The sequence below is a fragment of the Populus alba genome, chromosome 6 (genome assembly GCF_005239225.2).
Source record: "Populus alba chromosome 6, ASM523922v2, whole genome shotgun sequence".
NCBI lineage: Eukaryota > Viridiplantae > Streptophyta > Magnoliopsida > Malpighiales > Salicaceae > Populus > Populus alba.
In genome coordinates, this window is record NC_133289.1 from 24,455,100 (window position 1) to 24,475,380 (window position 20,281).

Sequence of the window (20,281 nt, forward strand, 5' to 3'; positions counted from 1 at the left end):
ATATGATCCATTCATTTTCCTTCACTTTTCCATTGCTTTTCCGACCATCCATTTCTTCAACTCTTCTTGAAAATACACACCCTTTATCCGCATTTAATTTTCCTTTTGTATTTTTTTGGTGGTTCAAGTGTTGCATTGCATAATAATGGTTCCACATATTCTGTGTAACAATTATGGTGTCCTTCACATCTCTTGTGTTCCCTTCCTCCTCTGTTGGCCATATGCAGCTGTAGTTGACTCTGCAGACAGGACAGTGATCCCATAAAATGAAGGGCTAGAAATTATTTCTTGAGTTGCATAGTAGGGCTCAAGCCAGTCAAAGATGGCAGGCTGTTCTTGCTATTACTATACTACTTTGTAATTCTTTCAGCCACTCAATCCCCTCTTGTTGGATCTTCAAGATCCATTATATCCTTCTTCCTTGCAACCTTTTCTTGACTTCCAACACGGCTCAAGGTTAAAAAAAAAAAACACGGAACAAGAATCCAAATGATGAACGCAAAGCCAATTTAACCTGCCTTCATAAGAGGTAATCTGAGATCTCACGCAGCTATTTTTCAAAGCAAAAAAGGTCACTTTAAGCAAATGATTCAACACGCAAGGGGCTTTATTAGAATGGTAGATACAACCCACGCTCTCATCAAGTCAAAGGTTAAAAAGTCCTCACTGCCTGTTTCTGCTCAAAGACTTGATAACTTGCAACACTTCCAACATTCAAAAATATATTTCTGAAAAATCTGGATTTGAAGGGAAGGAATGGCTAAGGTTTGTTTTCAGGAAAAAAAATTGGTATATAAATTGCATGAGAATCAAGAATTGTTAATGGTTCCTATATTTAAATTACCTTGTCACTGAGTTGAAGACATGTAAATTGCCAAAACAAACAAAAGCTTAGATTCCGAATAAAACAATGAAGGAAGCTAATACGATTTACATCGGCCTCTAAAGTTAAAGGAAAAAAATTCCAATTTCACCGTCAATTTTCAATTGTAACCTGCTCTGCAGAAAAAAAGGAACATCCATCAGTTGCTGCACCAAGGAGGAAATCAACATCAATCAGGTTTCAACCATTGGCTCAGGGCCAGATGGCTCTGTCTGAGATCTGTTTGATTGACGAACGGAGTTGAACAAGATGTCCTTGATAACCTAGTCATAAAAAGGCAAGAATGAAAAATGAAATTCTCCTAAATAATAAAACTTTTCAAATTTAGGAACGCATCTAAAAATTGGATTGGCCAGTTACCTGCGACATTAGGCCATGAACTTGCTCCACAGTTATCTTAGCACTATCACGAGTAATTTTAGCAAGTTGAGATTCTTCCTGCAAATTTGAAATTCCCAAATAAAACTACCACCAAAGAAACTAGAGAACATAAATTATATAAAAAAAGAATAGATGTGTAGGGTGCAAAAGTACTGAATAGAACAAAAGGAAATGCACAAGGAGAAAAAAAATTTAAGCATGCATGGGACATAGCTAGCACCTATTAAGAAAATAGGGTCCTAAGATGAAAATTGAAGACAAAATCTGAGAAAAGAATTATCTTCTAGTTCTAGCCCATACAACATAAAATCAGTATCTGTACACTGCCTTTGCCCGAACAAATAATTCCAACAAGAGGAAGAGTTGGACAGCATCTCAGGCCAAATATATTTTCATAATGTTTCCTTGTGTGTGGAATTTCATGCAAAATTTTCAGGTACATGACATGCTACAGAGACACTTCTCCACACCATAGGATATCACCATGACTGATGCAGGCTAATGCCCTGATATTAAGGACCAAACATTTTCCCAGGACAGAAACGGAAAATAAAAAATTTGTGACCAAAAGAACATGTAATACCCACAAAGGTATAGTTTAAAGCAGGTCCAAAACATTTACATGATGCTACGATGGTTAACACATTTAGATCGATGAATGCCTTTTGTTAACAATGTTTGCATCAGTTTCATCAGTGCAGGAAAACCAAAGCAAACCTATCAGTTGAATGCATCAATCGCACATTTTTAGGCACCCATTATGTCACTTTTCACATATATCTATGCAAAAGACCAAACATTTAGCAGAATACACAGAGGAAGCCCTATTCCTCTTATAGAGATAATGGGGAAATAGTCTTTAGATGTCCCATCAGAAAAAAGACTATTCTTTAGTATTGCATGCCATACAGCAATGAAGTAACAAATATAATGCACAATAGTAAAGTGGAACTATTCTGTGGTTGACAGAGACGTTAATTTTTGGTGCAAAAGAACTTAGATCAGCAGAGTTAACAGTTATAATTCTGAATTAACATAGATATATAACTCTACTGATGGAAACGATACTCACATCTTTCTTTCTTTGAGGAGTCATTAATGGTCCCAATCGAGAATGTGCCAATTGATTCTCTGCATGCTCCAGCTTCTCAGCTGCATGACAAATGGATGATTATTGCATCTTGATAGACAGAAAAAAAAAAAAAAAAAAAAAACCCTAGCCTTTTCATCTCATATATAAGCTACTGTTACTCATAGACCTTAAGTACCCTGGTCTTTCAACTATTTACAGCTACACTTAATTTTAACCGTAAATCCAAACTAGAAGAAAATCGCATAAAAGAAAAATAAACCAAAAATTTAGAATTACCTAAATCAGAAATTTGTCCTGCAACATAGTCTCCATTACCCAAGAGAGGTGAAGATGAAAGCGTATTCACCCAGTATTTGTTCCACAAAAGATCCAAGAGGTGACAATCAAGAGAAGACTTGAAATATGTGATGTCCAGAGAATAATACTGCAAAACAAAGTAGCATTAGTCAACAATGGAATACTATGAAACCTCGGGGGCAAGCAGTCTAGGTTAATATAATAACCTGTTTGCAATGGACTCCAAAGTCTTCGATCTTATTAAGAGGAATAGTTTGATATTCAGAAACAGGATCATCTGGAGGTTTGTATCCTTCTGGATATGTCCTGAATGCCCCAATCTCTACTTTCCCAGCTGAGACAGTTCTTGTTGGATCAATAACAACTGCCAAAAACGGCTCCTGAAATTGCTGGTTAAGCATTTGAGTTGAAACATCAATACCCGAAAGCCAGCAACCATAGCCAGGATGTGAATGATACCACCCAATAACATTCTCCAAACGTCCAGCCTGCATAAACACCACTTCTTCTTTTTGTCAAAAAAAGGGGGGGGGGGCTTAATAAATAGGGAGACATGGAAATAAATGAATTACGAATTACAAATTATAAATAATGCTTCCATCCACTCTTTAAGAAATATTTTAAGGAGTCAGTTTATGTGTCAATACAGAATGTGGAACCTTGTGTGCTACTGTTCAGGATTTAAATCCTACTCTTAAAAAATAAGAACTAGTCAAGTTACAACATAGATCAAATTAGAGGTAATTCAAGCATAACAGAAAAACTATTCATGTCTAGTGTTCCCTTGCAACAAAAAGATGCAAAAGACAAACTCCTAGGACTACTTGAACATCGCTTAAAATAAAACCAGCAATTATCAGACATTAAGGTTTCATACATAAAGCCACAATGTGTGTGTACAGAATGCGTCTAACAATCAGATTGGGGCTACCAACTATTTCTAAATGGAGTCTTCACGGAATTCCTTTCAGCTAGTTTGCTTGGCAAGTATAAATTAGGAGTTCCACACACTTACGAGACACAAAGCTAGAAATTTGCTATTTCAAACATATAAAAAGTAGAAAGTTCTATATTTTGGGAACAAATTATTAGTTCAATTAAGCTCTGAATCAGGGTTTAAGAAACTTTCTTTTCTAAGTCCAACTATAAATTCAAGGTTTCTAAAGAGTGTTTTGGAGTGTATTTATAGTTGTTTTTTAAATTATTTTTTTATTTAGAAATATAATAAAATAATATTTTTTTATTTTTTAAAAATTAATTTTAACATTATCACATCAAAATAATTTAAAAATATCAAAAAAATATTAATTTAAAATAATTTTTTTTTTAATTTTTTCAAAAAAATTTCAAACTAAAGTCAAAAACATAAAATGTAACAAATTAGATAATTGCAACAACGCAACTATTCGCTACACTTGAAAACCCAGGGTCTATATTTTACTTAAAATCACAAAATTTCACCAATGCAAGCGTTCTCTACTCGTAAAAAACCACAACAAAACAAATCCCTAAACCCCAAAAAACCTCTAAATAATATAAAAAGTAAGAAAGTTTATATCTTGGGACTAATCCTCGGTTCATTTAAGCTCCGGATCAGGGTTCAAAACACCTACTTTTCTAACTCAAATTGCAAATTTAGGGTTCTACTCCTTTTAACAAATCACAAAATCCCAACAATGCAACCATTCTCCACACACACAACCACCACAGCAATACAGACCCCCAAAACCCTAATTACTCAAAAAACCCAAAATGTTTTTCCTCTTTTTGAAAGAAAAGGAGATAACAAAGGAATCTAAAACCCTAATAACCCCAAAAAGCAATGAACTTTCTAATTAAACCCCCCAAAAGCAATCACATAAAAAACAAACCTGTTTATTAGTCTGAGAATAATCAACCATATACTCATAAGCATCAGCTTGAGCATTAACTCTCGTCTCAGTCCCTTCAACAGGAAGAGCAAAGGCATCCATAACAATTATAGAATCCCCATCAGTTTTCCCTTGCATTAATCCCATAACTTCAATAGTCCCACCTGATCGAGCATGTACAACCATCTTCAACAACGCAAGTGCAGATATCTTCACTCTTCTAAAATAATTCGGATCATTAGACCACGGTTTTTCTTTCTGGAACTTCGCTTGTGCTGCTTCATCGTAGTAAAAAATGGCGTCCGATGAAGAAGAAGAAGAAGTGTCTGTTGTTGTCGGGGTTGCTGTGTCGATAGGTATTATGTTGTTTTCGAGTTCCCAGGTCTTTTGGGCTATGGAAGAAGAAGGGTAGGGATCCATGGTGTTTTGTTTTCGATAGAGATGAGGGAGGGTTTATGTAGTAGAAGCGGGGAGTGTGGGGGTTAAGAAAAGTTTAGAGTGAACTGTAATGTAGTCCTTATAGTTTAACCAAAGTTATTAATCAATCCTTATTCTTATTTTTATTTATAATTTAGTCCTTTTTTCAATTTCAAATTTCTACTCCGAAGGAAACTTATCCAAAACTTCCTATAAGCCGATCAAAGTACGAGGTAAAGTTTTATTTTGTCAGGTATTTTTTTTAAATTCTATAGAGTTTGGAAAAGATAATTTCGTAAAAAAACGAAGCTTTTATTAACTTTGTGGTTGTGTTGAATATTTAAATAAGATGAGTTTTACCAAATCAAATTTTATAATTATAATTATTTTTATATAGTTGAAATATTATTTTTAAAAAAATATTAAACTAGATTTTTAGCCGGATAAATAAAGTTCAGCAAGATTAATTAAGTTCGACAAAATTAATTTCATCGGATCCTATATAAAACTTTTTAACCTACGCAGATACCTCGTAAAATCTCTGAGAAGTGAAAATTTGCCTAAAAAGGGTTGCGTCCTTTGCCTGAAAAGAAATCTCGATAGCATGTTTTTAATCTATTTCTATGATCTGTATATAACCTTCAATGTCCAGAAAAGAATCATTTTAAAAAGAAAAGGAACTAAATTTCATTAGAGGGAAAACAGCTGCCTGTTCAATAAATTCAACAGAAACCAAAGATTATACCAAAAAGAGAAGATGACAAGACAAATTAATTTCACTACAGCTTGCAAATCTTGTGCAAAAACAGAGACAATTCCTCACTCTGGACTGACATCAATACCTAAACTTAACAGCTACTAAACACCCGATTGAAGGGGAAAAACCAGCTTAGTTAATGTTAAACTTGGAGCTATATGAATCTCGCTAAACTTTAATATAGCCCTGTCGTGGCACTATCCTCCCTTTCTAGTCTAGTTTACAGTTAATTTTACACTAGAGTACAAGGACATGATTTAGGATTATTTACCCCGTCCCCTGCCTCTCTTGTTGTATCTGCTGCTCACTATTCTTCCTTGCTGCTTCTCACTTACACCAGTTGTCCTGGATCCCAAGCTGCGTTTTGGATTTGGCTGAGCCAGAGCCTGAGCCTGAGCCTGCAGCGATCCTTCTTGGTGCATGCTAGAGCTGTCTTGGGAGTCTGTAGCAACACTATCATTTTCATTTACGTTTGGCACTTCCATGGAAGCCTCACTCAGCAGCTTGCAGGTTTCCTCAGCAGGAGCAGTTCTTGTCATCTTGTCATGATCTGGACCAACTGGATTGTGCTCTTCACCAGACAGCATAGACTTTTGTTCTCTTTCCTGTGCCTCAGGCAAACTTAAAGAGAAGAAAATGGTGTTAACAAAAAGTACAGTTAAGCAATTAGCAGTAAAAAAATACAACTGCAGCCACGATTTTCACCTGGATGCTGAAGAAGGGAAGCCGTTGACAGTAACTGAATCGTCTCTTCCAGCAACTTCCTTGGATGCTGAAAAATTTACTTCAAGTAACATTGAATCTGGGATTGCATCTAGAGAGGATCAGATTGAGCAAAGGTACTACTTATTGACAAACAACAGTCCACCCAAGAAACAAATAACACAATAGAATGTTAGGGCCATAGTTTAACAGAAAGAACTTTAGAACAGGGCATTCTGTAAAACCATGTTTCCGTATTTATTCAGCTCCAAGTATACTCCCAACTTCTAATTCATGGATTTAGACACCATGAAATCGATGCACATCTCTCATATTAATATCCTAACCACTCTGTAAGAAATCTAAATAGAAGCAGCTTCTAGCCTGGCAACCGAGGAACAAATAAACTAAAATCCTCCATAAATGGTCAAGTAATAAACTGCACATTGTCCATAAAATGTTTCTACTATGATGTTACCAGATTTAAAACTCTTGCCTTGTACAGTTCTTTCCATTCTAGAGCTCAAAGGGTGGCTAGTCTCCTCAATGTCTTTGGGGCTATTGGCGATGGCAGCATCAGCACTATGACATATAGAGAGATGTGGAAATCATAAGAAAGGACAATAGACCTCTTCATAGCCCATAGGATTTTAGAAAATCAGGGAAAGGGGAAGCTAACCTTTGTTTTACTATCACTTCTTCTGGAAGCTGCTGTTGTTCATGGCTTGATATCCCTTCAGAGCCATCCCGCAATCCTAAATTAATTGGTTTCCATTTGTCAGGAAAGAGTAATCACCAGAGAATAAAAGAGAGAGAAAAAACTCTCAGTGGTTATGGAAAAAGCACCTGCCATTCCCTCAGTGGTCGGTGTTGATCCCAGACCCTTCATGAACATATTAGTAAATCATCAGACATGATTAGTTCTAATAATAGAAGTTTCAATTTATTTTCTAATAAAAATTAAAAGGAAGGAAAGAAGAATAAGAAGCAAGGATTCCATAACCGAATTGCTTTAGCTATAGGGAATTGTAAAAACAATTTTTGTGATTCCTATGAGCTAATCACGGTAATATTAATAGATGAACCAAATGAGCAAGAAAAACTTTTTACTGAATTCCCAATCCCACATCCAAGTTACCTGACTTTTTTCGGGAACAGAAGTAGCTGCATTAGGTGAAAAATCATCATTCTGCAACCTAACTTGTGCCATCTGAGTATCTGAAAATGCAGAAAATGAGATTTCATTTCCCCCCCCTCTCTTGGATAAAAAGACTTTAACCAAGTAGGTTTTATTTCAAAAATAATCCACATGTGATAGCACTGGTGACCACAGCTACAATTCACGTAATTTCCCTCAGGCAGGTAAAAAAACACACCTGTGAAGCCAGAATTATGTTCTGCACTTCCCCACTTCAAAGGCACATCTATTAATTGTGTGAAGTTGGAAAGTTTATTTTTAGCATCACAAAATTCTCCAGCCCCCAATACACTAGGGCCTCCTTTATAACCTGAAGCTAATGCAGACCAATCCATTTTGGAAGACGGTCGAGTCCTCAGCATCTCGTCAGTTGCCCTGGATCTCACTTTACGTAGTTCCTCCTGGATATTCCATGAACCAGTGACCAGGAAATCCCTGTTCAACTGCATTCAAGTTTCATCATATCACAATAAATTAAGCTGTGCAGAGCAATAACCTTGAGAAAATAAGCAAACATTGCATAAAGAACATCATTTTCATGTTTCTTCCCAGTGCCCTCAGAGGCCATCACATGATTTAAAGGTAAGAGAGTTGAAGAGTTATGAGAGATGCCACTTATATCAAAAGTGCACAAGAGTAGGGCTACCACAAAATTCTCCCCTCCAGTACCCCATCGTGACCACAATAGGGTCAAAAGTGAGTAATGGCCTTCATTTTTTCCCCTTAATCTGTCCTTGCTTCTACATACAAAAATTAAATTCTAATAATACATCTTATGAGTTCCTTGCTCAATTTCTTTCCATTGAATTCAAAAAAAGTAATCAATCTGTTCAAATTCAAACAGAACTAGCATTTGTCAAGGTCAATTTCACTTTATAGCCAGAAAAATAAGCAAGTGACTCTCAAGAAACTCTCATTCCTTTTCTGATCCTGACTTGACTACTCATGGATGTGTGTTTTATCATCCTGAAAAAAATATGAATGTCTAATGAAAGCTGGACAGGATCACTAAATTGCATTTCTAAGTCAAAGTGGTAGCAAAACACCTTTTGAAGTTCACAAGATCATTTTTTACTATCAAACTCCAAGACCCTTTCACTACAGCAAAAGCAATAAAAGGGTCTATAACTATACAAATAAATGGAGAAGAGTAAAAGAGACTTCCAAACAGCACCTTTGATTGGGACAATGACTTGCCACTGACTGAAAATGGTGTTGCTTCTACAAAAAGCTCTTTTCCCATTGATGGCGGTGATTGCAATTGGATGTGGTTAGTGGAAGGAGAAGCCCAAGGTGGACGCTCTCGCATGTAAGATTTGGCCAAATCCACTGGTGAACCCGTTTCGCCTTCAGTAGCCTGTTCAATAAAAATCAATAGCAAAAAGGTGGTGTGCACCAATTAGCTCACAGCAGTTGCTGAATAACACAGGTGTGTTAAGGTACTTGCACAATTTAGTTCCTTGGTCTAGTGAAAACAGAATCTACAAAAAGAAGATTAATAAAAAAAATCAATGCATGGACAATGACAATAATTGGTTAAAGGAGGATAGCAAGTCAAATTATAATGAGAGCCTGTACATTTCAATGAGCAATAGTGGACACATTCACAGAAAACGAATTACAAGGACAATGGAACTGCCATTGCATGGAATAATCTAAAATCATCATGACCCATTGTAAAATATGATTAAATACAAAGCCACGTCACTATAATCTAAAGAAGCAAATATTGTAGTTTTCATAAATTCCTTATACTAGGATTAAATAAAAATAAAAGGATGACTAACATGTGGAGCAGTGTTCAAAATGCAGGTTCCATACTCCACTGACTTTGAATTGGACCCCAATTTCTTTCCCTCAAACCATTTTTTGGCCTCTATAACAGCTGTATTGCAGATATCAGGTGCATCAACATCTGAAACAGGGCTAAGCCAATCAGCAAGATATACCACTAGGCATATGAATTTCTAAGTACTTTGAATGTGAAAAATCCAAAATAACAGTACCATTGCCAACTGTCTTGTCCAGAGTCTTACTCAGCCTCCCATCTTTTGTGCTTCCAGTGATGTGAGAATCTACAACTCTCGATTTAATAATATGTGTTAGTCTGTCGCATTCTTCCCTGGTCATTGTGAGTAGAAAATAATTCAGAATTTGTAATCAAACCAAGGCTGAATATATAAGGAAAAAATAATCTCCAGCAACCTTAGCAGTAAAGAATTTAAAATTTTCAGCAAAGCTTCACAAATTAAATAAACCATGATAGTTATTACCAATGCATTCTTTTGAATTTGAACTATTACTTGAACCTTATATCTCAATAATTAAGTTAAATGCTTGGAGTTGATAGTTCAAGAATCAAGGTGAATTAACACAAATGCAACAAAAGCAGTCATTTATAGAAGTCCAGAACAGATGGTTCCAATGCATTGATGATAAGCAACAGCGGAACTACAGCATAGCTGAGCAGACAATGGCACCCCCGAGAGTTTGACAAATTTTATTTTAGTCATGATTTTTTTTTTTTTTAATCTACCCTTGAATTTAAGGCTTATTTCACAGAAAACATACACCCCTTGAACTATTACTCGAACCTTATATCTCAATAATTAAGTTAAATGCTTGGAGTTGATAGTTCAATAATCAAGGTGAATTAACACAAATGCAACAAAAGCAGTCATATATAGAAGTCCAGAACAGATGGTTCCAATGCATTGATGACAAGCACCGGCGGAACTACAGCATAGCTGAGCAGACAATGGCACCCCCGAGAGTTTGACAAATTTTATTTTAGTCATGAAAAAATTTTATTTTTTTAATCTACCCTTGAATTTAAGGCTTTTTTCACAGAAAACATACCCCCCCAAAAAAAAAAAAAAAATTAATAATACATATTGTTCTACAACTATCATTCATTTATTTTATTTTCAAATGCACCCTAGTATGTTTTACACTGTAACCCTCATACCTAAAATCCTAGTTCCGGGTCCTAATGACATGGACTCAAGAAAAAACAATGTAAATGTGCATGCGAAATGTTTCTAAAGAAACAATGTAAGTGATTCCCAATTACCTCGAGAACGTTTCCTGCATTAGAAGCTGTGCAATTACACGCAATGTCGCAGTCTTCCACTCCACGGCAGGGAGATCTTTCTTCGAGTAATTAACAATTTCAGTTGTCTGATTCTCCTAATTTCCACACGCACAAAAAAAAAAAAAATCAATCACCACAAATCTCACGCTCTTAAATGCCAAAAAAAAAAAAGCTTAATTTAAATCACAAAACACTCAAAAATCAAATGATACATCTGCAATATATCTAAAATCCCTCATTCAAATTAAAAGGGACACAAAAAAACTACCTTTTCATCACTTTGAGAAGAACCATTGCCGTCATTGACATCTTCCATTTCACCCTCTACAGAAAGCCACAAGCAGAATTTTCATAATTTGAAAATTAACATTTCTAAACTAATTTGATTAAACAATAATAACCAAATCAAATTTGCAATACCGGAAGTAGAACCGGAATCGCCTTCTTCTTCTTCGTCGACATCGGAGGAGGAGGAGGAGGAAGCGGAGGATTCAGAGCCGAAGACGGTGGAGAAGACTTTTCCGGCACCGGTAGCAAGTATACGAGAAGGAGATAAAATGAAACGAGAAAGCCAATTAGGGTTTTGAGGAGTGGAAATAGGGGAAAGGCGAGGAGTAGGCCGGTCGTATGGAGTGGGACGGGTAGTGGTTCGCCTGGGTCGAACGATTTTGCCACCTGATTTGAACTCAGTGAGTCGATTCGGAGGCCGGGAAATGGCGGACATCGCGACTCAGTTTTTGAAATTGGAAAATTTTCAGGTAGAGAGAGAGAGAGAGAAAGAGCGGTTATCCAGGGGTGGATGGATCTCGTTAAAGAGAGAAGAGAGAGAAGAGGAATGTTGTTAGTGGTGGGGTGCTTTACAAATGTAAGAGTTTGATGGGTTAAAATTATAATTATTAAACCCAACTTGAATTAATCTATTTTAAGACTTGATGTTATTTGTTTTTGTATTTTTTTAAAAAATTTATTTTTTATTAAATTATTTTTATACATTTGTATTAAAAATAATTTTTAAAAATAAAAAAAATATTATTTTAATATATTTCTAAATAAAAAATATTTAAAGAGTAATTACAACTATATTTCTAAACAAACTATCAAGATTAAATTTTATAGTTTAATTATTATTTTTAAATTAAAACATGAATACAGTGAAACTAATTAATTAGAACTTAGAAGATGAACAAATTGTGTTTCTTTATCAAATAAAAATAAGTTATTTCTTGTATATCAAATATTAAAAGAAATTATTAAATTAGTCTGGCTTGTGATATCACAATTATTCATATAAAATTTATATTAATAGTTCATAATAAACTTTATATAGCCTATAATTTTTTTATATTATTGGGTATTTTTATAATTATAAAAATTGATTTGAAGGCAAATTTAATCTGAGATCATGAAGATGATGAATTAACCTAGATTATTTTAATAAAAAAATAAAAAGTTTTTAAAATATTTTTTTTAATTATAATTTTTTCATTAATACAACTTGATGCAATTTCAAAATTGATGAGGCATAATGTTGAAGGATGTAATTCAGTTAGTCAGACTCTAGGTTTGTTTTATAAAGGTCACTAGTTCGAATCTCATAAATTTTAGAGTCACTGAAAATTTATATAATCATTAACTTCAGGACCCGTAGAATTAATGAAGATACATACAAGTTGGTTCGAACACTCATATTAATAATAAAAAAAAAATTATGAGTCATTGAAAGTGGATGACATATTAATCTAATGTGATAGGTATTATACCTAAAGATATTTTTCATGAAGAGTTATTTTTAAAATATTTAAAAAATTAAATTTTTTATTTTATTTTAACATGTTGGGTTAATATTAAAATAAATTTTAAAAAATAAAAAATATTATTTAATAAATTTTTAAATAAAAAAATATTATTTTAAATTTCATCAAAAAAATAAAATTAAATAGGCCTAAAGCCCATGGGCAATAAACAGGTTGGGCCACCAACTTAAATAAAAATCAACAACTCTCCAAGGTTTCAACTAAAGCTAATCGATCGATCGTAGGGGTTTGCGCAACAAACGACTCGTGTCTTGTAAAACAATCTCACCTTCTCGCCGACAACCAGCGGTCGTATATTTTCGCCTCTCTTTCTCTTATAAAAAACGAGAAATCGAACAGAGAAAGCCGAAAAAAGAGAGAATAAAATGCCAGGATTAACTTGTAACGCTTGTAATAAAGAATTCGATGATGATGCTGAACAAAAACTCCACTACAAGTCTGAATGGCACCGTTACAATCTTAAACGAAAGGTGGGCTTTTTTATTGTTCTTTTAGTGTTTTCTTTACTTATTTGTGTTTTTGTTAATGTTCTTTATACGGGGTTTTGTTGGTTTAGAGTTTATTTTGAGATTATTGCATACCTGGGTTTTTGTGGTTTTTTTGAAAGGGACATGCTTATAATGGTGGAAAATTTTGAGGTCGAGTGATAATAATTGTTCTGCTCTCGTTTTTTTTTTTTTCCAGTGTTTAGAATTTTAATTGATCGTTGTTGAGTGAACGATTTGATCTTGTTTTATTAGTTGATAGCTGTAATGACGTTAAGCTAACATAGTGGTGTGATTTTGTGGTTTGATGGAGATTAAGCTAAGTGTTGATTATAAGAAATAACTTGGAAGTATAGCAAAAGCCATTGTGTTTGTAAATACCATTACATGACAGCCACTGTTTTTAGTAATATAGCATCGAAATGAAGTGTGTAATTCATGAATTGCTTTATCGGAAGAGTCAACATAATCGTGTAGTCAGAGATTAAAATAACAGATTTTGCTTAGGGTTTCTCGGCGATTGGTGATATCAATAAGAGGACTGATGATATAGTTTTCCTTGAAAAAAATCATGAAAAGTTCTCAACTTTTGATCATTCTCTGGGGTTCTGTTAAAATCTAGGTTGCTGGTGTTCCCGGAGTGACTGAAGCGCTGTTTGTGGCTAGACAGTCTGCAATTGCTAAAGAGAAAGAGAAGAATGAAACCCCTATGCTTTATAGCTGTGTTCTATGTAACAAGGGATATCGAAGTTCCAAAGCTCATGATCAGCACCTTAAATCAAGGAGCCATATACTGCGAGCTTCTCAAGGAACAAACCAGGAAGAGGAGAATACTGTGATTAAACCGCTTCCTCGGCGGGAGGTGAATAAGCGTGTTGTGCAAAGGGAGGCAGAAGCTAGAGAAAGTGAAGAGAGTGAGGATGAGTGGGAAGAAGTTGATTCGGATGAAGAGTTGGTTGCTGAGACCACAAAGTCTTTGACTGGTTTGAATGTAAATGAGATGGCCTCCCTCGATGATATTGTTGAGGATGATGAAGATGATGTGTTGTTGGATCCATCTTGTTGCTTCGTGTGTGATCAAGAGCATGATAACATAGAAAGCTGCATGGTTCACATGCATAAGCAGCATGGGTTCTTTATTCCTGATGTTGAGTATTTGAAGGATCCACAGGGTCTTCTTACTTATCTTGGTCTCAAGGTACTGTATTACCTGCTATGTTCTTTATTTGCGCAGCATATTCTTATTTTATTTTATTCTAGAAGTCATATTTACTTTTATGCTATTTTCTCCTCTCCAGGTGAAGAGGGACTTCATGTGTTTGTACTGCAATGACAAGCGTCAACCTTTCAACAGCTTGGAAGCAGTTAGGAAGCATATGGAAGCAAAAAGTCACTGCAAAGTACATTACGGTGATGGTGATGAGGATGAGGAAGCTGAGTTAGAAGACTTCTATGATTATAGCAGCAGGTTTGTAAAATGCTCAGTATTGACTGCAGTTAATTTCATATAAAACCCATTTCTTTTATCATACTTTCTGGTAATGATACTATAATCAGAAGCAGAGTTATCTTGTTCAATACTTGGCTTTTAGTCATTTCTTTTAATCTTCCATCTTTAATTTTATTTCCATATTGTGTATCCATTTTGTTTCCTGGTTGCAGCTATGTGGCTGAGGATGGTAGACAACTTGTTGCATCAGGTGACATGGCCAACACTGCTGAACTTGGTAGTGGTGGTTCAGAGCTAATTATAACCACAAAATCTGGTAGTAAAGTATCATCCAAAACACTAGGTTCCCGAGAATACTTGCGCTATTATCGCCAGAAGCCACGACCATCGCATGCAAATCATATAGCCATTGCTGCTGCACTTGCGTCCAGGTATGCTTTCAATCTCTGTTTTTCAGAAAATATGATCGTGATATTGAAGAGGAAACAGTCTGAAATTAAATGAAGTCACGCTCTCTTCCCCTGTACCCAAGTAATATTAGGAATCAAATAAATTGACAGAAGCAGTGGTATGGCGTCTTAACTTTGTTCCAATTTTCAGATACCGGAGCATGGGGTTGACAACTGTCCAGTCAAGAGAGCAAATGGTGAGGATGAAAGTGATGAAGCAAGTGAGTCGATCAGCAGAGGCCATGCGGACCAAAATTAACATGAAGAATAACGTTATTTGGAACCTGCCCAAGAACGTCCCATATTAGCCCAGGGCATGTCATCGTCTTCTTATAATTCTAGCTACTGTTGTGAGCTGCTTACGAATTTCCAACTACTTGTTTTAGTGTTTGCCACATTGATATAGTACTTAAGTTCAGTCTCGTTTGTTTGCATCTTTCTCGTTTGGCCGGATTGGGAAATTAATATTTCATAATTGCAGTACTTCTTCAATTTCTTTTTTTCTGGCCAAGATACAGAGCCTACCAGTTATCTCTGGTTAATAATTGTTTTGGGAGTGGAAGATAGATAAAGGGTGCCTTCCATGATCACTTGACAACTGCTGAATTGCTGAACTTAGAAGTAGGTTCGAGGTGCAACAGCACAGTCCTGTTCTTCAGGTCAAGGTTTCCAAATGTCCAGTGCGAGGGTGGAATTGAGCATCATTTTAGGGCTTACAATCCAAGGTTATTGAACCATCACCTGGAGGATATCAGCTCAGATACAAAACCTACCCCTTTTTCCATGTGACGAGCTCTAGCTAAATTGATCTTGAGTGGACATGTCACCTCATGTATTTTTCAGCGTCTGCTTTAAAATGAAAATTTGCATACTGACGTGAGCAGATTTTGGAAATATTGACGTCGGCAAATGCTGCCACTGGGGTCTGGACAGCATCTTTTACCACAGAATATACTGAAGGTAGAATCTGTGCGGTCTTTTTCAGGAATCACAAACAGAATAATTGCAGGGATTGAAGATGCCATTATTTTTTCTTGAGTGGTACTTTAATTGCACATGCAATTATTGTTAAAGAGTAATGTAAATTATTCTAGTTTAATCTTATTCTTTATCTAATTAAATTAATAAAATCAAACATAAATTAATGATAAATCTATAAAAGTTTCAGGCGTTAAAAAAGCAATAAAAAACCATTCTCGGGATCTCAGTTTTAAGTTTTTTAATTTTTAATTGAATTGTTTCTTTGACAATTTTAGAACAGAAAATAACAAAGTCATTACTCAAATGACTACTGCCAAGATAACATGCCAGAAAATGTGCTTCATATCTCTGCTGGACAGGAGAAGGTGAGCTAATCCATGAGTTTGTGACAAGGAAGCAGTAGCAGAAAAAGAATATATACAGTTAAGATAATCAAAGTTCTATTAAGGAAATTAATAGTCAATCTCAAATTAAAAAGAAAAAAAAAATCCAAAGAACAAATTTAGTCACCATATAACTACCTGGAGATGGCAAATACAAAAATTCATGTCTAACGAGCAAGTCTAGTTTACATATACAACAGGATGAGGTCTGGATTTAACTTTTAAATGTTTGAAGACCAACACTATCTGCGGAATCCCTAACATTTTGCTTTCGATCCTTTGCTTCACTTTAATTACAGCCGCTGCTAACACAATACAAGGGGTTTAGTGAGTATAATATCTTAGGTAAGCGAATAGGAGTGCACAATTGAATTTCAATAAGATGGAGGATACACCGCTATGAATATAACTGTGCACTGTTAAATTGGCAAGGATGGGCCTTTCTACAGAAAAATGAACCTACCTGATTTCCAAGCTAAGGATCCACGATCAAGTACATACCTAAGTGTCATAGAAGCGAGAGCGCCGTCTTCGAGAACTGTGAGATATAGAATAGAAAGTATAAAATTATTGGAAGATGTTAAAGAGTGAGCAATTGCTAGAATTTTATTCTGACAACTGAAGTGGTCAATTGAAATAAACTAGCTTTACATGCATGGCTTGTACCACAGATACACCTCAAACCCATAACCTTGTTAAAATGCCTCTAGTGCACATGGTGAAGTTTTGCACCCAGCAAGAAAACTACCCAGGACAGCAGAAACCAGTCCTATTATATTAGATAAGGTTGATTAATGTATCAGAAATGGTTGAAAAGTGCATTTATTGTGCTCTTAATTTATTTTACTTGGTGGCTGTCAGATGTTCATTTGAATGCACATCCTGCAAAATCAAAGGTAACCAGAATTTCCACTTAGTTGTTGCCTATAGATTTGTATATCAGTCCCTGTATGGTAGCAAATGTGCAACGATTTTCTGTGTCCAATGTCCACCAAAAAAAAATAATGCAAATAATCATAATGAGAAAACTTGAACTCCAGAGTTGAATCGAACATAAAATAATAATAATAAAAACAAAAAACCCAAGATGTAAGAAAAGAGGTAGCTTTATTGACCTGCGATGACCAGAACTACCCCTGGAGGATACGCTTGAACTTGGAAACTCATCATCAGTCTCATCTAATCTGTATTCTGCAAAGTCTACAGATGTTACAGAGCCTTCATCAGAATTTGAAGTATCATAACTTGAGTGGCGACTTCCTCTCCTTGTATCAGCTATTCTTGCCCTTCTTCTATTTCTTGAATTTCTGAAGTTATCAAATACCTGATACAAGATACAAGAAGTCCACCAGTTACCTTCATCTCCAGGGAAGTCCTCAAACTCGTCTCCAGTATCATCATCTCCATACTCAATCACATAGTCTCCTAAAACAATTCCACGTGGCACTTCTGAATGTATGGTGCTCAAAACATCTATTATCTCAGATGACTGCTGAAAATTTTCCCAATCAAGCTGCCGAGCAGGGTCAATTTTTGAAGGGCGAGCATGCGGGTGTTCTATTTGAGCATGTTCATTTAGTTCAAAATATGTTCCCATGAATGTACATTGTTCTTCTGCACAACAACGCTTCTTCTCATCCAAATGTAAACGAGCCTTATCAACAACAACCCACCCTATAACTTCACCTCTACACAACGGACAAACTAGTTTGCAATTGCTATCTGCTACTGCTGGCTGAGTATTGGTCGCAGGAGTTGGATCAGATGTTGAAGGGGATGACAAACCACTTGCACTTTTAAAACGACCCAAACAATTTGAATGCAAATGGTCTGTATCACACACAAAAGGCTGGCACCCTTTATCATAAGATGAGCACTGGAGGAGTACACAATTGTGAGGGAAATCCAGGCATATAGGACAAATCACATCTTCCCAGTTGGTATTCAATTGAATATCTTCTATGTTGATAGTATTGGCAGGGTGACCTCTTAGAAAATAAGGCTCAAAGGCCATGATCAACCCCTCCAAATGACAATCTACAAGGACATTAAGAAAACTCAGAAACAGACAGCAAACTAAATGAAAAGAGGAATGTAGCAACTACTGAATATGGTTAGCTAAGCTCCCATGCAAAACACAGATATGAAAAACCACGATCTTGTATACCATGATATGCAGAAAGCTTCACATAGAACAAAAAGGAAAAGAAAAAACAGTTTACATTATCATTGTATCAAAGTAGCAAATCAGTAACTTGTCATCTTCACCACTTACCTTTCCATTTTCAGTAAGAAATCCCCCCTTGAACCTAATAATTTCTAAATATTTTATAACTTTGAATTGAACCAAATCAACTTAATTCCTTATTTTAGTATACACTTCAGATGCGAAACTTAAACTCAAGAACCACTTTATTATCATCATAACAACGTCCATAAAAAACTATCGAATTCACACTCGCCCTGAGACTTAAATTAAATGTTTCAAATCAAGACTTCCTGATAATTCCCTTTGATCAAACTTGCCATGCTTAGTAGCGAGAGCATGCATTAGCATCTAAGTTAAATGGTCATCAAAATTGATCAATCAATCAACAAATCCGTACTATTCAAAAACATTAAAAACCCAATAAGCCTATCAGATTCACACATATTTTTCTCAAAATTAACAAACAGAGAAACGAATTAACGAATTCGAAATCAAGGGTCAACAGCAAAAAATTAAAAAAAATATATTAAACTAACATTCATCAAAATCATCGTTGTAAAACAAAAAAACAACCCAAAATCAAAGATTTTCTTTCTACTAAAAAAATTATATATAAAAACCAGCTGATCAAGTACAACTTAAAACCAATATACGTGATCAAAATAAAAACAGAAAAATTGAAGTGTCATAACCTTAAATAGACAGCAACTTTGGGACTGAAATGAAAAACCCAGATGGGGAAAAGACTAAAGAGATTGGAGAAGTCAGTTTCGGGAGTAGGTAGGCCCTCTCTTCCTACTCTTCTCTTCTCTTCTCTTCTCTTCTTTCTTCACTTGTATCTGTCTGCGTGACTGAAAGGTAAAGTCTTTATTTTTATTTTTTTGTAGTTGCCATGTTTTTACTTCAATTTTTTTTGGTTATTTTCACTAACAAGATATTGCATAAAAGGTCAAGAATCAAGATAGCTCATTGACGTTATTACCCTTTTCCATGCATTGACCATAACTTTCATGTAATAAATAATGCATGATCTTTTTCTTTTTTTTCTTAAAAAAAAAAAGTCTTGGAAACAAAATCTTTGATGTCCCATGCTCCTTAATTACACATTATTGCCATTTAATATTTTAAAATGAATCATAATTATTAAATTCGATCTAATTTGTATTATGAATTAAGCAAGGTTAACCTTAATTAATCTAAAATTATATCATTTTGAAATTTTATAAAAATTAAAATAATATTATTTAATTTTTTTAATAAAAAAGTTAAACTGTATTTTGAAAAAATTATCTAAATAATAGTTAATTCTCACTTGATTTTTATTAAAACTTGATATGAATAAAAACTAGAATTAATTATACTTTTAAATCAACTCAACTCATCTACATTTGATTTTTATTGAAACTTGGCATGAATAAAATCTTGAATTAATTATAACTGATCTGAATATAAAGAGATAATCATTATTTTAATGGAAATGTTATTTTGAGAAAGAAATTAATATGAGTTATTTTTGAAATATAAACCATGGAGAAACTCTAATTGAATATAAAAAAAACTAATGAATAATTTAGCATCATTTTCGGTAAAAATCTGAAAACAAAAAAAAATATTTGTTTTTATTTTTATTTTTATTTTAAAAACCATCAAAAAGCTACAATTGGATGTCAACCCTTTAATTATTGATAATCTAACTCAATCCCTTAATTATTATTAATCTAACTCAATTATTCAATTAACAGAACCTGACTCGATCTGAATTTCATTTCAAATTATTTTAGAAATGGACTTGAATGAACTGACTTCACCTACTGATT

The 20,281-nt window shown here is 34.7% G+C and overlaps 4 protein-coding genes across 10 annotated transcripts; 1 reads left to right on the forward strand and 3 right to left on the reverse strand.

The window, feature by feature from the left end:
* Positions 1–816: 816 nt before the first annotated feature.
* Positions 817–4,988, reverse strand: LOC118037626 (COP9 signalosome complex subunit 5a). Its single transcript, XM_035043672.2, has 6 exons — positions 4,526–4,988; positions 2,861–3,142; positions 2,634–2,781; positions 2,337–2,416; positions 1,244–1,321; positions 817–1,146 (listed from the first exon to the last, which is right to left on the reverse strand). The coding sequence occupies exons 1-6, from the start codon at positions 4,943–4,945 to the stop codon at positions 1,057–1,059; spliced, it is 1,098 nt and encodes a 365-aa protein (XP_034899563.1). The 5' UTR covers positions 4,946–4,988; the 3' UTR covers positions 817–1,056.
* Positions 4,989–5,700: 712 nt separating this feature from the next.
* Positions 5,701–11,553, reverse strand: LOC118037625 (protein KAKU4). 3 transcript variants are annotated; one of them, XM_035043671.2, is made up of 13 exons: positions 11,114–11,553; positions 10,962–11,017; positions 10,673–10,788; positions 9,606–9,721; positions 9,387–9,484; positions 8,774–8,956; positions 7,778–8,042; positions 7,540–7,619; positions 7,248–7,284; positions 7,081–7,156; positions 6,880–6,983; positions 6,405–6,501; positions 5,701–6,320 (listed from the first exon to the last, which is right to left on the reverse strand). In XM_035043671.2, the coding sequence occupies exons 1-13, from the start codon at positions 11,415–11,417 to the stop codon at positions 5,963–5,965; spliced, it is 1,890 nt and encodes a 629-aa protein (XP_034899562.1). In that variant the 5' UTR covers positions 11,418–11,553; the 3' UTR covers positions 5,701–5,962. The 3 variants fall into 3 exon arrangements, with proteins under 3 accessions (XP_034899562.1, XP_034899561.1, XP_034899560.1); XM_035043670.2 differs by having other exon boundaries at positions 6,898–6,983; positions 9,387–9,514; positions 11,114–11,552; XM_035043669.2 differs by having other exon boundaries at positions 9,387–9,514; positions 11,114–11,552.
* A 1,162-nt stretch (positions 11,554–12,715) lies between these two features.
* On the forward strand, positions 12,716–15,387 carry LOC118037623 (cytoplasmic 60S subunit biogenesis factor REI1 homolog 1). The gene is made up of 5 exons (XM_035043664.2): positions 12,716–12,977; positions 13,615–14,190; positions 14,291–14,460; positions 14,655–14,873; positions 15,043–15,387. The coding sequence occupies exons 1-5, from the start codon at positions 12,873–12,875 to the stop codon at positions 15,197–15,199; spliced, it is 1,227 nt and encodes a 408-aa protein (XP_034899555.1). The 5' UTR covers positions 12,716–12,872; the 3' UTR covers positions 15,200–15,387.
* A 908-nt stretch (positions 15,388–16,295) lies between these two features.
* Positions 16,296–19,381, reverse strand: LOC118037624 (uncharacterized). Of its 5 annotated transcripts, none has more exons than XM_035043668.2 (5): positions 19,157–19,381; positions 17,612–18,292; positions 17,371–17,446; positions 16,757–16,793; positions 16,296–16,557 (listed from the first exon to the last, which is right to left on the reverse strand). In XM_035043668.2, exons 2-4 carry the CDS (start codon positions 18,267–18,269, stop codon positions 16,757–16,759), a joined length of 771 nt encoding a protein of 256 aa, XP_034899559.1. In that variant the 5' UTR covers positions 18,270–18,292; positions 19,157–19,381; the 3' UTR covers positions 16,296–16,557. The 5 variants fall into 5 exon arrangements, with proteins under 5 accessions (XP_034899559.1, XP_034899558.1, XP_034899557.1 ...); XM_035043667.2 differs by having other exon boundaries at positions 16,719–16,793; positions 19,157–19,380; XM_035043666.2 differs by having other exon boundaries at positions 17,371–18,292; positions 19,157–19,380.
* Positions 19,382–20,281: the final 900 nt, after the last annotated feature.